The sequence below is a fragment of the Nannobrachium achirus genome (assembly GCF_963921795.1).
Source record: "Nannobrachium achirus genome assembly, chromosome: 23".
NCBI classification, from domain to species: Eukaryota; Metazoa; Chordata; class Actinopteri; order Myctophiformes; family Myctophidae; genus Nannobrachium; species Nannobrachium achirus.
Window position 1 is genome coordinate 13,782,202 of NC_137830.1, and position 18,534 is coordinate 13,800,735.

Here is an 18,534-nt window from a genome sequence, read left to right on the forward strand (position 1 = left end):
TTCAAATAGCCTGGGTATAAAATACAGTAGGAGCGAGATCATTTAGCGACCTACAACCGGGTCGCGACGTGGTCGGTAGTTTTCAGCGACCGGGTCGCTAAATCGAGCGACCCGGTCGCTAAATCGAGCGACCCGGTCGCTAAATCTACCGACCTGCCTGCAGTTTTAGGTCGGTAGATTTAGCGACCCGGTTGGTACATCTAGTGACCCGGTCGGAAGATTTTGCGCCCCCAGTCGGTCGATTTAGCGACCCGGTCGCTCGCTTTAGCGGCGCGGTCGGTGATTTAGCGACGCGGTCGGTGATTTAGCGACCCGGTCGGGAGGTTGCATGGCAGGTTAGCCTAACTGAGGTAAGGTTACTGAGGTTAGGTTTAGGGTTAGGGTTAGGGTTAGGGTTAGTAGCCCGGTGGTCGGTGGAGATTTACCTACCCGGTCGCTGGATTAGCGTCCCAGTCGGTGGAATTAGCGTCCCGGTCGATGGAATTAGCGTCCCGGTCGGAGGAATTAGCGACCCGGTCGCTGGATTAGCGTCCCAGTCGGTGGAATTAGCGTCCCGGTCGATGGAATTAGCGTCCCGGTCGGAGGAATTAGCGACCCGGTCGGAAGATTTTGCACCCCAGTAGGTCGATTTAGCGACCCGGTCGCTCGCTTTAGCGCCGCGGTCGGTGATTTAGCGACCCGGTCGCTCGATTTAGCGACCCGGTCGCTCGATTTTGCGACCCGGTCGCTGAAAACTACCGACCACGTCGCGACCCGGTTGTAGGTCGCTAAATGATCTCGCCCTCTCTCATAAAATAGGGCTAAAGTGGATTAATGTATGTTTTGTAATAATACATTTATATCTGCAAAGTAACTAGTTACCTCAGTAAGTTCTCAAATAAATGTAGTGGAGTAAAAGTACAATATTTGTCTCCGAGATGTAGTGGAGTAGAAGTAAAAGTATTGGAAATTGGAAATATTCAAGTAAAGTACACATACCTAAAAATTGTACTTAAGTACAGTACTTAAGTAAATGTACTTAGTTACTTTACACCACTGCCAGCCCATCAATGCATGCCAAGGACCTGCTTTCTCAATTCAACAGGGGTGGGAAAAGTACTAAATTTTTCTTTTTACTTAAATAAAAGTATCAATAATGCGAAGTTAAAAGTTAAAGTCCAGAATTACAAAACTTACTTGAGTAAAAGTCCAAAGGTATGAAATTGTGAAAATAGCCAATCTACATGCTCACAACGCCTCAACTCTTAGTGCTTGCAGGGTGGGGGGGATCCCCAGTTAAAATAAGATTATTTTGGGGGTCGCGGACTGAAAAGGTTGAGAACCTCTGATATAAGGCACAAATGAGGCTCTGGGAATCTCTGTTTAGTGGCTGAATTGTGCTTTCCTGGGGACTGTGTTGAACTTTGCGTTTCAATCATCAACTATAGGCATATCCGTGGTATTAAGAAACCATGGCCAGAGTCTTAGAGCAGCTGTGTCCATGGCATCTACATGAACTTTGTAAATATCACATTTGCCAATATAATTGATTGCAACTTCCCCCCTCCTCCCACCCTCTCCAAAGTGCAAGGGTGATATTTCAGTGGAAGAGGATATCGTCGATGTCGCGCAGAAACACTCATATCTCCATATTTTAACTTTTCATGTTTTAGTTTAGCAAATGAATCCTAATTCAGCATACTAGCGTATGCACCGCAGTGAAGATAGCCGATCAAAATAGATTATTTTCACTATTTTAAATAGTTTTAAAAAACAGTTATGGGACATACAAGGTTTCCAACTGACGGCGACGATATGATATTGCGCTCGTTGACATAATGTAGCGTCCACCGAAGGCCAAGCACATTGATTCATGCGAACAAAACCGTGACGCCGCGTGAAATTGAGCAATGATATGCCCTTCTAGCGCTGAAAATATACCGTCGTCACAAAAAAGGGCAAATTAGCTATCCAAAAACCTGCTCAAATTAACTCAGACCCGACTAAACAAAGCTGTTTGTGTAGCAGCATGACTAAAATGTGCCCTTCACACAAGGTATAGGAGGTGTGTGTGCATGGCCACTACATTTGTGGGGCAATTTAAAGGTGATACACCGTGAAATTTCACTTTTCCTATTTTAAAACCTTTTTTTGGGGTCCCACTAGCACCTTCTATCCTCACAAAGTCCCATTTCTGACCGATGTGTCTTTCTCTGGTTTTGAGAAGGCGAAGGTTAAAAGTATCCCACGGGTTCTCAAAACAGGCTATCCAGATTTGCTGCCGATTGTGACGTCATCTGCCGATTGTGACGTCATCACAAAAAAAAAAAAAAAAAAAAGGTTTTTTTTCAACAAAAAAAAATCTTTCAAAAAAAAATTTTTTTTCAAAAAGATTTTGGGGGGGTGGCGCAGTTCAGGCCAAAGGTGGTACTGCAGCTGAAAATGCTCTGAGAGCCATTCAAAAATGAGAGAGGCTCTCTATTTAGGAGTGGTAATTTAGCCTCAAACCTTTTGAAAAACGTTTTTGGGACATAAACAATATGACATAACTACTTTGTAAATGCATGGTGTATCACCTTTAAGACAATTTTCATTGCTTTTCTTTTTTTGGGAGCTGGGTAATCAAAGCTATCCGCATCCCCTTGAGAGCGTGTCTCTTCCCCCGTGCCCCGAAGGTAGTACAAGACAATCTGAACTGCACTGACGGATATTCTTACCGCGCCTACGTTTGACAAGTCAGAAGACAGGAAGAGAGGGGGAACATGACTCTGTGTCTATGCAAATGAAGCCACTTCCAAAAAAGCTACTTCCTCATTTCTCCCCCTGCTGCTGTAGCATCTGCAAGCATTGCACCTCCTCTGAGCATATAAACGTAATTACAAAGTACAGTATAATACACATGGCGCGTACACACGCGCACACGCACGCACGCACGCACACACGCACACACACACACACACACACACACACACACACACACACACACACACACACACACACACACACACACACACGCACACAGAGTATTTGGTCATTGTTGGGCCGAAAACTACAGAAAAGCGTTGACGGATGGACAGACCCATCTCAACTTAACCCGCTTGAGGGCACGGGTGTAAAAATGCGTTGGGTGGAAAAAAAACAAAAAACAAACTGTGTTCCAATGGATCCAATAACGTATATTCTTACCGCGCCTACGTTTGACAAGTCAGAAGACAGGAAGAGAGGGGGAACATGACTCTGTGTCTATGCAAATGAAGCCACTTCCAAAAAAGCTACTTCCTCATTTCTCCCCCTGCTGCTGTAGCATCTGCAAGCATTGCACCTCCTCTGAGCATATAAACGTAATTACAAAGTACAGTATAATACACATGGCGCGTACACACGCGCACACGCACGCACGCACGCACACACGCACACACACACACACACACACACACACACACACATTCCTTGGGCTAAAAACGGACCCACAAAACGATGGTTTAGTGATGAATCATCACTTTTCACCGTTTTGTAAGGGCCATTTGTAGCCCACGGAATGTTTTTCGTGCAAAACAAATGCTTGCAATGGATTCAGCATCATGAAAAACCCCTAGTTTGACCCCTCACATGCTACTTAAAGTATATTTATCTTTTGTGTTTTTTTTCCTGTATAGTAAAGTTAATGGGACACAAAGAGGTTTCCCCCAGTAGTTGAATTTCAACCTTTTAGTACATATTATTACACACCTTTAGAAACACATTGGTGAAGAAATTTCTTAGTAACGATTTACTTCACAGATTTTCTTATGTTCCCCTTACTAACAGTTGAACTACATTCAGTTGAATTACGTTGCTGTTAGGCAGGTGTTTTTAGTTTTAGTTTTTTAGTTTTTTATGAATGAAAGAATGACATGGGATATTTCACTTAAAAAAAACAAAAAAACTTTTGGTCATTTTATTGTCTAATCAGGCTTTTATGAACACCCCGGACAGATGTTAATTTGCTTGATTCAATTATTATTGTATACAATAAGAAATATATATTAAAAATAAATGGGAAAGGTTATCGAAAAAACACGGCCTGCTCACGTATTAGGAGGGTAGTATGAGTCACTAGAAAAAATATTGGGTGTTTTTAATGAATCTATCATGGTTAAAATAGAGTTTGTAGTTACAATGGGTGTGTATTGGGAGGCGTCCTGCATTTACGTCAAACATCTAAATATTGAATCAAGCAAATTAAAGGATGCTCATAGAAGCCTGATTAGACAATAACATGGCCAAATGTTTTTTTTGAAAGTGAAATATCCCTTTAAAATGCATTTCTGTACATATCGTGCTAAACCAGAGAAAAACAAATGAAGATTTGTATCATTAAATCTATTCCGTCAAGAACTATCAACTTTACTTCCTTGCGCTGCTACGTACGTCTGTTGAACCTAAACAATATCTTCGTTATTTCCCCTGAGACGAGGTCGAAACCAACGCAAGAGTTTTCCTCGCTGTAAAAGAGCAAGTGATGAAAGTTAATGACTTTTCATTCCCCCTGTTGTGCATAGCGCTGGATGATGTGTCCAGGGACAGTAGCGTTCCCCGTGAAACATGGGTGTCGCACCAAATTCTGGGCCCTGGGTACAAGGATTCACTCACATTTTGTGATTTAACTATTGAAGAATAGCAAATCTACAGGCTCGAGCTTGTAGATCTGCTATTTTTGAAAAATCTTGAATCTGTGAATATTTCAAATTCTTGAAAACCCCGTGTTTCTATGTCAGTGATGCTCAAACTTTTTCATGTGAAGGACCCCCAAAATGGACATGTATTTGGCCACGGACCCTCATCTCAAACCGTTTAGTTCCAGGGACCCCCCAGAAGCAAAATTTCAGTTACAAATGTTTGCTTAAAAAATACATATATTCAAAGATTTGCACGCATTTTCATGACTTTTCAAAAATTGCAGATCTACAAGCTCGCAGCGCGGCACTCGGTGCCGCGCTGTGAGCTTGTAGATCTGCTATTTTCCAATAGCTAAAGTATATAAAATAACGAAGGCCCCTCCACCTTGGGCCCTGGTAACTCAGTCCCACTTTTCCCCCCCTCGTGACGCCCCTGCCTGTGAAACAACCCTCAGGGAAGGTTTTCACCTCTCTCTCTCTCTCTCTCTCTCTCTCTCTCTCTCTCTCTCTCTCTCTCTCGGAAAAAGTACTTAAAGCTATACTGTGTAAGTTCAACTAGTGGTCAGTAGCGGTATTGCTTTTTTCGGCCGTTTTTCGGCCGGAGTCGTCGCGGACCACCGCCGCGGACCACCGGAGCGGCGCCGCAAACCACCGCGACCGATAGTAATCCGTGGAGGGGTAGAACGCATGGTAGAACGTAATTTTCTGGCCAGGATTTGTGGATTAAGAGGTTAAAATCCTTCACCATGGTAAACACTGTAGCCAAGCGGAGGCGCTTCCTGGAGACCAGAGCAGATAAGCTGTGATTGGCCGGTAGTGTACCATGTGTGCATGATCGGCGATGTGATTGGGCAACGTATACACAACGTATACAGATGATGCAGATTACGTCATTTTGGCGCGAAATCCGGTCCACGGCCAGGATCATAGAAAACATATAAAGAGAAGGCTTCAGAAGCTGAAAATAACGGAGTGGGTGTTCTAAAACTTTAGCGATTTAACAGTTAGGACAATTTTAAGATTTGTTTTATAAAAAAAGTTACATGGTACAACTTTAAGCAAAAGTATCAATACTGGAATGTAGAAATAAGTAAAGGTATCAATACTGCAATGTAGAAAATACTCAAAAGTACCAAAGTATTGGTATCGAAATGTACTTAAAGTACCAAAAGTGGAAAGTACGCATTATGCAGAATGTCCCGTTTTAAAAAGATTTTGGCCCAAATGTATACGGCTAAAGTGGTTAATGTATGCTTTGTAATAATAATAATAAAAATCTACATAGTAACAAGTAACTAAGGGTTTCAAATAATTGTAGTGGAGTAAAAGTATAACATTTGCCTTAAATATATAGGCTAGTACTTGAGTACTCTCTCTCTCTCTCTCTCTCTCTCTCTCTCTCTCTCTCTCTCTCTCTCTCTCTCTCTGTCTCTCTGTCTCTCTGTCTGTCTATACTCAGATTTTGCACTTTAGTAAAAGTAGCAGTAACACAATATAGAAATACCCCGTGTTAATTAAGTAAAATTACTGCGTTCAAAATTGGGTAACGGTATAAAATAACAGGCATCAAAATATATCTTGCAATATATTTACTAATGGCCCACTTGTGAATGGGCCATTAAAGAAATGATTTCCTCCAAATTGTACAGTAAAGTACAGTCATTGAGTAAATGTTCTTTCCACTACTGAGAAGAATAGGCTATGCAATGACATTATATAAATTAGGATGACTTTACAGCCTAACCCTTGCAGTCTATAAACACGACACGGCAGTATCTGTGGTGGTATTTATATTTCTTCAAGTCATGTTACTTTCCACCACTCCACACACTCTCTCTCTCTCTCTCTCTCTCTCTCTCTCTCTCTCTCTCTCTCTCTCTCTCTCTCTTTCTCTCTCTCTCTCATCCAACTCTTTAAAAAGATAGCAAAGTGGTTCTAGAGGGAGATAGCAGATAGCAGCCAGCAAAGCTACAGTAACTCCCCTTATCATCTTTCTTTACTTATTCATCACTTTTGTTCATTTGCTTTATTGGGTAAGTAAGTAGAGGGAGAAAATATAGCCTTAAGACTCCTGGGGGAACTCTGGTCAACGAAGTATATATCATTTAAGTGTTCAATGCAATAATAGCAATACCTTTTATCACCATGTGTCAATGTCCAAGCAAGAAGCTGAGCTATGTTGTGCTAGCTAAGGTGTGTAGCGCTTAAATGATGGCCGTGCTCATAGAAAAGTCAGGATTTACTCCTCTCTTTTTTATGTTACACTGTTGCTTTAGGGAAAAGAAGATGAAACAGTGTTCTGTGAAGAGAGAGAGAGAGAGAGAGAGAGAGAGAGAGAGAGAGAGAGAGAGAGAGAGAGAGAGAGAAGGGGGGGGTGACATGGCAGTCAACATGGGTTAATTCATTGTAGCCTTTCCACTCCCTCTGCCAGCCAGTGGAGCCTACATCAGCAGTTTGCTATGAGTCCCTGGAAATGAGTGCTTGCCTTACAGTAATAGGGAGCTGTCACACGGATCCACACAGCTGAGAGACGGTCCAAAAAACCTGTGCTCATTAGCGCAATGGACGCTGCTGGCTGCGCGCGTGGGCCCCGCAGCAGGTGCTCTGCAACCTGTTCACCGGTCTCTCACAATTAGCATGATTTTTTTTTTCTAAACAAACAAAAAGAAAACTGAATGAAAAGAAAAAAAAAAGTTAAAAAAATAAAACACAGACTCCTCATTAACATTCTCCTCTCTCTCTCTCTCTCTCTCTCTCTCTCTCTCTCTCTCCTGAAACATCCCTTTCAGTCTCTGATTTGCGGGAAAGGTGACCTTTGCGCGGCGCCGTGCTCGACTGTTCAGGGAACGTCTTAGCGGCCGGCGTTAATGTCGACGCTGCCATACCGACGCCGGCGTTTTGTTTTGGGGGGGGGGGGGGGGGGGGGGGAAGGACTCGAATGTTGAGAAAGCACTTGCACCTGGCATGGAGGCAGAAGATGAGACGTGAGATAGTCAGACAGATTGCACAGAACCACCACCAGCCCCCCCCCCCCCCCCCCACCCGCACGGCATTGTGGGTAGCTGCAACTCACTGTCCTCCCGGAGGAGGAGCCGTCTCACAGTTTCCTGCTATGCTGCTCTTAACCCATTTAGGCCTAGGAATGATTGAATGCTTTAACCAGTGAAAAATAGCAGATATACAAGCTCACAGCGCGGCACCGAGTGCCGCGCTGCGAGCTTGTAGATCTGCTATTTTTGAAAAAAGTTGTGAAAATGTGTGCAAATCTTTGAATATAGTATGTATTTTCAAAGCGAACGTTTGTAACTCAGATTTTGCTTCTGGGGGGGTCCCTGGAAGTAAATATTTTGAGATGGGGGTCCGTGGCCAAATAAATATCATTTTGGGGGTCCTTCACATGAAAAGGTTTGAGAACCTTTGACATAGTAGTCTCTCAAGAACAGACTAACTGAGCTCCAGTTAAGTGAAAAGGACATGTTCTTTGACGATGGCTGGCCAGATTGCTGACATGGAAACATAGTTTTTTCAAAAAAAACTTAGAAGGATTCGAAAGACACTTATAGAATCTGGTCAAAATTCTAATTTTCACGACTTTTTCAAAAATAGCAGATCTACAAGCTCGCGCCGCGCTGTGAGCTTGTATATCTGCTATTTTTCAATAGTTAAAGCATAAAATAATGAAACACAAAATGTGTACCCGTTCTAAATGGGTTAATTAAACTTGTGCGCAAGCCTTCCAGTAGTGATTAAAAGGAGTCTGCAAACAAAATAAAGGGGAGGGGGGGGGTTTCAACGTAGCCTGAAGTGCACGAGGACAAGAGCAGCGATTCATACTCCTTTCGGGAATGAGCATGGGATTGGTCACTACTCTCCAGTGAAGTGTGGTTGCCCTTTACCGGCCCCTGTCCCCCCCTCGACACCCCCAAAGATGTTAAGAAACACACGCACGCACGCACACTCCACACTCGCACACACACACACACACACATAGGGCTGTCACGATTATGGCCTTTTACACAGCGACACATTTTCACTCAAATGATTGCGATTGACGATTTAATTGTGTTTTTGTCGATGACAATTACATTTCTCTTTGGCTTTTAGGCTTTGAAGTTGCACATGGCAATTATGACACATAACTTCATATACAAAGAAATTCTGCTAGTTCCACTACTTTTTGAAAGTGTTTGAAACTATATTAACATTTCTCGACATGAAAACGATTATGACGATTATGCAAAATAATTGCGATTACCTCAAATAATTGCGATTAGACGATTATGTAATAATTGTGACAGCCCTACACACACACACACACACACACACACACACACACACACACACACACACACACAATATATATGACATATTATGACTCACTCTTTCTATTAACACTGTCTATCCAAGCCCCCAGAACGGCTTGTAAACGTTGAAGCGGCCGCCCTACTGGCCAAAGTTGGAATTTCAGGCGGGTTGAAACATACATGCACGAGCATAAGAGCTCGCCGCTGGGGTCTACAATAGGGTTCAATGGACGTTGACGTCGTTTGTGACGTCATTACGTCTCGGCGTCAAACATTTTGGTCTCTAGGTAGAGACCAATTTCCCCCAGAATGCACCTGCATTCACCCACAATGCACTGGAATTCAGCTACTTCCGCATGCTTCAAAACACCACTGAGCACTTGCATTGAAATGATAGCTGGGGCGGGGCTGGTCCGCTCTCTATTATATATATACTCTATTTGTCTATCATTCATATGGCTGAAACTGAGCCAGGAAGTGCAGAGCTATAATGCTTCGGTGGTTCAGTGAAAGCTGCCTGTCTCCAACTTCAGGCCGTCTACGTACATTATCACCTGCTATCTTACAGAGGAGTTTACTTACATTGTCACCTGCTAACTGCTAATGTGGGGTCGAAGGGCCGCTAAATTGCCAGCTAATGATGAAATTTCAACAATTTTCCAAAGAAATAAAAAATAATAGAAATGTATGAATAATATCAGACTGGCCTAATGTACAAACAAAATACTTAAATCTCAAGGAGCCTCGGGGGAGCAGCCCAGCCTCACAAATAACAACATTTCTACTTAAAACAAGAAGCGAAAACAACGTGAGTTTAGTCCAACGGAAAATCCCTAAACCTTTCCCCACTGGTTTTAATCGGCCCTGCAGGAGCCCGTAATGAGCTGTCCTGGGGATTAGCCCTAGAGTTTGGTCAGGACTGCCGGGGAAAAGTTGCCTCTGTTTGCCAGCCACAGCAGGCCTTACTCCGTGACCCCTTCGTGCACTCCTCCTCGTGCACACGTGTGAACACTCGCGCCACCAGCTGCGAGGAGAGGAAAAGCTGGAGGTGTACCTGTCCTGCAACAATAGATGGCCACATTTGGCCACCTCCCCTCCCTGGATTCTTTACCCCTGGCACAGCAGGAAGAGGTCTATGACAGTGGTTCTCAACCTTTTCAGGCCGCGACCCCTAAAATAATCATATTTTCACTGCGGACCCCCCCCCCCCCCCCCCATCCTGACGAGCAGGATACATTTTGTATAACACTGTTCTATTGTGAAGCATGTAGATCTATAGCAGATCTACATGCTCACAACGCCTCCTCGTTGCGAGGCGTTGTGAGCATGTATTAGATCTGCTATTTTCACAATTTCTGCCCCTAATATTTGACAATTTGGCCAATGTTTAATTTGTCATTTTAGAGGTATTAAAAAGTCCTTAGATTGTCACTTTAGAAATGTGCAGATACCCTCTATACACTTTATGCTGGTTTGTTTACTGTTGAGTGAGAAAACAACGTTGCACATTAAGTTAATCATCTGGGGACCCCCCCCCCCCCCCAAAACAATTTAGGACCCCGACCCACAGGTCGAGAACCACTGGTCTATGAGAGAGGGAGGGAGAGGGGGATGGAGAGAGAGAGAGAGACAGAGAGAGAGAGACAGAAGTATCACTGCTTCCCACTGGGGACAAAGCACAGCTTTACCAGCCCTCTCAAATGTCCAATTACTGAGCAGGCCTGATGTATGACACAATACAGTTTTAGCAGCGCAGCAGGCCAAAGCCTGACCCATGGTAACTAATGTATGCGCAAGGGGAATTGGCGTGGATCAGTGGACAGAAAATAAATGCAATGCCATCTTCAGGCAACAGCCTTCCCCCCCCCCCCCCCCCCCCCCCCCCCCGACTCGCTCTAATATTGGAACTGCCTACATTTTCTTACGTAAGAGGGAGCCGTGGATATTATGGCACCTTTAATGCCATCTGTTGGATTGTGAAGTAAAAAAAGAAGAAGAAAAAAAAGTATTTCCAGAACATCCTCAGTTTATGTATTTCTGAACCAACATCGCCCGGAGACTTCCCAGCCACGAAGAAATACCAATTTGTTTTTGTTGCGTTTGAGTATAAAGGCACAGAACTCCTCATTAAAAAAAACTGTTTCAAACATTTCATCACTCATTAGCAGGTATTCCGACGGGAGGAGGGGGATGTGCTTTTATACGGGCACACTGATCTGAAGCAAACAGTAGTGTGTCTGCCCCCCCCCCCCTGCCAGGCTAAACTCCTAACCCCCTCGCCACTGCCAGACTGACAAACACACACACACACACACACACACACACACACACACACACACATACACACACACACACACACACACACACACACACACACACACACACACACACACACACACACACACCATGCACACATGGACGTACGTACAGTATATGCAACACACTTATATATGCACACAGCACAAACACACGGAGTAAGAGATCACGCCAGCAGCTGGAGTGGGACTGAAGCCCGGGCCCTGGAGGATCTCAGAACATATTAGCCAACATACTGGCTCGGGGCCCTTCCTGTCCCCCAAGCCAGCCGTCTCAGCATCTGTAGGCCAGAAAAAGCCCCATAACGAAGCCCCCCACTGATACAACAGAAGCATCCACAGGGTCCAAAATCAGATGCTGTGACCTTGTTTCCCGGCAGCGGTCTTTGCCGACTGATAAGGAATAAAACGGGGAGTATGTTTTGTGTTCGACTTGGGCCTTTTCTTGTTTTCGTTTAGAGTCCTTAAGAATCACTGGTGCATTTCTTTTTTGTATGTAATTGGAGTCTTCCTTGGGTGGCCACTGTTTATGCAGCTTGGTACCAGGGGCGTCACAAGGGGGGGGGGAAGTGGGACTGAGTTACTAGGGCCCAATGTGGAGGGGCCTTAATTATATTGAAGAATAGCAGATCTACGAGCTCACAGCGCGGCACCGAGTGCCGCGCTGCGAGCTTATTAGATTTGCTATTTTTGAAAAGTCGTGAAAATGTGTGCAAATCTATTTTTTTAAGCAAACATTTGTAACTAAAATGTTGCTTCTGGCGGTCCCTGGAACTAAATATTTTGAGATGGGAAACATAGGTTTTTCAAAAAAGCCTTAGAAGGATTTGAAATATTCAAAGACTTGCACACATTTTCACGTTTTTTCAAAAATAGCAGATCTACAAGCTCTGTGAGCTTGTGTATATATATATATTTATATATTTTTCAATAGTTAAAGCACAAAATAACACGTAATAATGCGTTCCCAGTCTAAATTGGTTAACCCCCCTCCCCCTATGAAGAACATTCAGGGGCCCGCAGTAAATCCTTGTACCCAGGGCCCAGAATTTGGTGCGACACCCCTGCTTGGTACTAAAGTACTTTGAAAAGGCAATGTTGCAATTATGTAAAAATTGCTTTATGTGTGTGGTGGGGGGGTTATGCCTGTTGACATGTAAACTTGCTGTCACTCTGCATTTCACACACCATAATGATTATATTTTAATCATTCCTAAACGCATCAGTCATGTCCTTTTAAGCGTGGCAAAGCAACATGTCGTAGGGAACCAGTGCACATAAACATAACCGTCCTTATCATAACGCAAGACACTTACAAAATGTTTGCAAAATTGCATATTAACGGGAAGCACGGTGGATTGGCTCTCTTTGTTGCAGGGCCCGCCTCTACCTCCGCCTCGGCCAATCACAGTCATTCTGGTGGCAACTGCCACAGGTAAGTAACACCAATCACGGCGCTGCGTTGCTCAGGGCCAAGCTCATCTTTGCAAACAGATCTGAGCAAATAGCTGGTGACAAGGTGCTGAATTACTGTGGAGCTGCACAACACATCTGCCTTCACATTCTCTCACAACACTTTTTTTCCCTGTTTCATCATGGCCTTTTAATATTCCCACATCAAGAAACACGCTGTCTCTTTAACGAACACACACACAAACACATGCACACACACACACACACACACACAAACTATTCTTAAACAGCTCCTCTTCGATTATGTCTTCCATTGTGCACACATGCACATCCTTCCAGTAAACATTATTTCTCTAAGTACCGCTCCCCCCCCCTCTCTCTCTCGACAGACACACACACACACACACACACACACACACACACACACACACACACACACACACACACACACACACACACACACACACACACACACACACGTGTCCATCTGTTTCTCTTTGTCCTTACTTTCTCCATGGCCCATACGATCCGCAACGACATAAACGAACAAAGAAAACAATTGACTGGAAAGATCAGTGCTGTCAGTAGTCAACAAGTACTTCTTTATTTCTAACGGTGTCGTTTCCCTGCAATCCAGCAGTCACCGAGGAATAGCATACCACTGCACAGAGTCTCGGACACGTACATAATGGTCTATGTCGGGAGGAAACCTTCCTTGTCCAAAACTTTAAGACAGGGTGAAATCAAAAACATGTTTTTCACACTTTTAGAGCATATCTGTAGTGATAAGGCCATACCTAACACTGGATGCCAAAAAAATAGAAAATAAACAATTTTTGTGTATATTTATATCAAAGGTCCCTAAATAGGCCATTCTTAATTACTTCCTGTGAACAGAAATTCAAAAAGTGACGACATAGACAGGTCCGCTTGCATATAAATGAACCTTTGATTACATTCACCTGTTTGTTTCCCATTGCTGGCTCCCATTACTCCCATTACTCAGATTTTAAATCCCATCGCCTGAAGGGCTGGTCCCCTCGGATTGGTTCAGAAACACACAGGCTTCCTTTTCAAACTGAAACTTCAAAATAAAATACCCAAAATAGTCATTTCATTGGGTCTTTAACGTTTTACTTTCACTTCACTGCAAAATAGCCGATCTACAAGCTCACAACGTGTTGCGATGTGTTGTGAGCGGCTATTCATCTGTTACTTTTGTGTGACACTATAGTATGACGAAGTAGGGCGTTAATTTGTGGAGAAACATGAAAAGTTGAAATATGGAGATGCAAGGTTTCTGCCCGCCAGCGACGATATGAATAAGTGATTCAAGCACTGGGTGCTTTAACTATTGAAACATAGCAGATATACAAGCTCGCAGTGCTGCGCTGCGAGCTTGTAGATCTGCTATTTTTGAAAAATCATGAACATTTGTGCAAGTCTTTGAATATTTCAAATCCTTCTAAGGTTTTTTGTAAAAAACCTATGTTTCTATGTCAGTGGTGCTCAAACCTTTTCATGTGAAGGACCCCCAAAATGACATGTATTTGGCCACGGACCCTCATCTCAAAATATTTTGCTTTTGTTTGCCCACATTCTTCACAGCACTTGGTGCTGTGCTGTGAGCTTGTATATCTGCTATTTCAATAGCTAAAGTATAAAATAATGAAGGCCCCTTCACCTTGGGCCCTAGTAACTCGGTCCCCCCCCCCCCCCCTTGTGACGCCCCTGCAAGCACTACTAGTCCTACCACAGATGTTCTCAGGAACTGGAGGAATGGACTTAGCGATGAAGGAAGATGTTCGCACGTAGAAAGTCAAAGAGCCCAAATAAGTATCCCTGGCTACAGAAAGCGCCTTTGAAAAGACCTGACTGCTGGAGTCAGGTAGGGCCATCCATTGTAGAGGCCAAGCAGCCAGGATAAAGAAAGTGCGAGGTTCTGTGGTGATATTCTTTGAAAGGCCCCTGCCAGACAACAAATGGAGCAGAACAGTGTTGAGCTCGGTGAAAAGAAAATAAGAAATAATAAGAAAAGAGATTCTTTCTTTTTTATAGCGTTGAAATAGTGTTCTTTCCACCTGCCAGTAAAAAAGAAAAAGAAGGATGGTTTCCATGATGCAACACAGAGCAAGTGGAGCGAAATGAAATGGAATCAGTGGATTGCCTGGAATGCGAGATTATGATTTGGGATGTTTTGAAGTGAGATCGCGGTACTGTAACTAAATCTCTTTTGATCAGAATATGAACAAGTGCACAAGGTCGACCCAGAAATATATAATGCTGTACATAACAAGAGTACATAACACACTGACAGTGATAATAAACCAAGCAGGCCTCCATTTTGTCTTGAGTTATGTAGTTTGATAGTGTGTGTGTGTGTGTGTGTGTGTGTGTGTGTGTGTGTGTGTGTGTGTGTGTGTGTGTGTGTGTGTGTGTGTGTGTGTGTGTGTGTGTGTGTGTGTTGTGTGTGTGTGTGTGTGTGTGTGTGTGTGTGTGACACGTGTCGTGCCATGTGTATAAGTTTAAACATTCATCAATTGCATTTACAGTACATCAGTCAAATCCAGACAGCATCCAGACAGCATTATCACAGCTACCCCCCCCCCCCTTCTCTTTTAAACAACTACTACTTTTCAAGACGGTGTCTAAAATACAGTTTATGCGTGTGTGTGTGTGTGTGTGTGTGTGTGTGTGTGTGTGTGTGTGTGTGTGTGCACGCACGCACGCACGTGTGTGTATGTTCTTGCATTTGCTGCAGACAAACTAATGCAATGACTTGTGCTACATGTTTAAGTAATGAAAAAGACTGTTTCTGCTTTATGTATTAATATTAATGTATTCCTGTTCATCCACACTGTAAAAACCCTGAGTGATTTCACACTTCACAGTGCATGGTCACATAAAGTCAGATTGCTTCACACAGTGACCATGGAATGACCTTTGTGCTCACTCAAACCAGTCTGAACAGAACAGAAAGAAACACGGTCGCTGTCAATGACTACATCTTAATCGGTGCATTGTTTTCAGTGCATAAAGCCATCTGAGTGCAACATTAAGTTCTGAGCAGAGGCAAAGTTATCTTAGCATCACAGATACATGCTGATGATTCAAGCTTTGTGTTTGGCCAAACACAGATTTATTTGTATTATTTTTTTAGACAAAGATCTAAACAAAGATAAAAGACAGTCCAAGCTATTAGGTCTACGCTTTGGGGTGACAAAGTGCACAAACAATAAGCCAACAGAGTTAGAAACAGACAAGCTTCAGAAACTTGCATCACCCAGTTAATACTTGAGCAGCAGAGGTCACATTTTGCTCATAAAAATAAAAGAGAATGTTTTTTTTTTTAATACACAGTGATTAAACACCCTGGTGTGCAGTGCTGACTAGGGCATTCTCTCTCTTTTCTCCAGCACCCCTCCCCCTCCACCAAAAACGGCATCAAAGCAATCAAAATGGTAATGTTAGGCATGAATGGGGCCCATCCCCCCGCACAGAAACTCTGCAGACTTTTTCTCCATGTTGGGAAGAAACCACCCCTTCTCTCTCAAAATGGAAGCTTCCACTACCAAAGTGGAAAAGCGCCTTTACGAAAACACAACAACCAAACAAACCGTTACAGCCGGAGCTTCTAAAACGAAACGAACTGTAGAAAGGGCTGCTAAGAAACAAAAAGAAACCCTGCCGTCGATATCGGCGTCTCTCTTGTGCATTTAGAGCAAGTTTTAATTGCGAGCTGCAACAAATCAAGGCGCTGTTCCAAGTGCTGAAAACTGCATTCCACAGGAAACCAGGATCGATTCAACTCAAGCGAATTACAAGAGAGGAGGACGTTTGATTAAACAAAAATACCAAAATAAAAAGATCGCAACTAATGACAACATTGTGTAATCTTGTGACACCACCACCACCCCCAAACGGGATTTGTGTGCTTTTTGAGACAAGTTTGTTATTGTTAAAAGATTGTATAAGTTCACAAATGGCAGCGTTGTGACTTTAAAAAGCCTCGCATGGCAGCTGTCCCTGGTCCTGAAAAGACAGCTCCCCTACTCTCTGCTCTGACGGGCGTCTCGGCTCTTCAACCACCCGATGCTTTTAAATGACACTTCAAAGCCCATACGTGCCGAGTTTAAAACACTCATTAAGTTAATATCGGCTGCCGTTTATTGCTGAGAGATTGTACCGAGTAAAGAGAAGGAAAAAAAATAAAAGTGAAAGCAGCAATCGTGGGCGAATCAAATGCAACCTTCGCCGTCATGTGACCGAGAAGAAATAATACCACTAGACTAAACTATAAAGTAACAAAAAACGGGATGTTTGGGTTTATAAACGACGTTTAACACTCGGTTTCGCTGCCATCGCGTTCTGATCTCGATCCAAACTTAAACGCCTCGTGTGTCCAAAAAGTCAGGGACCGGATACTTCAAAGCTTCTCCTTTATTATTAGCATACACTCTCCAGAAACATGTCGACCTACTCAAAATGGACGCTAAAAAAATGTCCAACAACATTTCACGTTACACAACTTTAGTTATCGAGACGATAATCACAGTGTTGTTGTTGCTCTCACGTGAAAAGGCATTGTGTGCTGTCAAATAGGCTACTTTTTTGAATCAATCGCATTGTTGTAGTCAAACGGTCTGTGGACACTAGTCTACAAATGGGCACAGAAATAACAAATTAACACTTAGACGAACAAGGTGCAGGGGGGTCCTTGCTAACTGTGTTTCGCTTATTATCGAGTGTCTTTCGTGTTGTTTCCTAAGCTCGCCGTCCTAACAATGTATCAAAAACATTGCCAGTGGGAATGGTAAAATAAAGAACACTCAAAGATCACATAACATGTCGACAGAGATGTAAAACTTCAGGGCGACCATGTCGGGGATTCTTTACGGTAAAAGTCACGACGAGGACAAAAGCCGCCGCCACCGTGACGTTTAAGCAAAAGAAGAGATTTATATACAGATAAAGTTTTGTCGTAGAGACTCCCCCCAACAATTAATGAACTGTCCCTGATCGTGTAGCATGTTCCATGTTAATAGACAGTGTATTACCTGTGGGTCTTGCTTCATCTGTGCAACTAGTTTCTATAAAACGAAGAAAGGGGACGAAATGTGGGGGAATTGCACACACACAAAAAAAGTGTCTCAAGTTTAGTATGTAAGGGAGGAACAAAGCAGCGAGCATTTACCAACGACTCAGTTTCTTGTGCAGCTCAAGAGCTCATAAATATTCAGGTCTCGTCCTGATCGCCACTACACGGCGGCAGCACTGCATTATCACTCCAAATTCTAAAAGAGCCTACGACAATACCAAAAGTACTCCAAAAAGTGTCCCGATCGCACTCCAAAGTGGATGTTTATGCAGTCACCCATGCAGGCACACAAGCGAGACGTTGGCACGTCGCATACTTGTTTTATAACACCGACCCACCGTCAGATTTTGTTTTCATAATTGCACTCCTACTTGCTCGTATATGAACAGCGATAAAGGGCTAGGAAGAAATAACACGATGTTTCGCTTTACCTGATGACATTGGATTTCTACTTTCAACGCCTCGTGCAGGCCCTGTAGTTCCATCGTCCCACTCCAAAAGCACTTTTCTCCCACTTTCGTCGCGATCGAGGCGAAGTTTGAGTGAATTGAAGGTTTTTTTTAAAAGCGACAATAACAATTGAAAGAAAGAACTACTCGGGGCTGCAAAGCAAGTTCTCGCTTCTTTACAGGGGTAGGACTCATCACCCACTTTACGCCAGTGTGGGGAAAAGTGCTCCAAACACGGCGGAAAGACCTCAGCGCTCGGACATTTCCACTCCAAAAATGTCCAAATATCGATTAGATCCCGTCCGGAACGCCGAACTC

The 18,534-nt window shown here is 43.5% G+C and overlaps 1 protein-coding gene across 1 annotated transcript in view; it reads right to left on the bottom strand.

The window, feature by feature from the left end:
• phf21b (PHD finger protein 21B) overlaps positions 1-18,252 on the bottom strand; it is a gene marked incomplete at both ends in the record, with an annotated part of 178,647 nt that extends 160,395 nt beyond the window's left edge. The window contains one exon of the mRNA XM_080754217.1: positions 18,199-18,252. Coding sequence (XP_080610343.1) covers positions 18,199-18,252 — 54 coding nt within the window. The remainder of the gene's footprint in view (positions 1-18,198) is intronic.
• Positions 18,253-18,534: the final 282 nt, after the last annotated feature.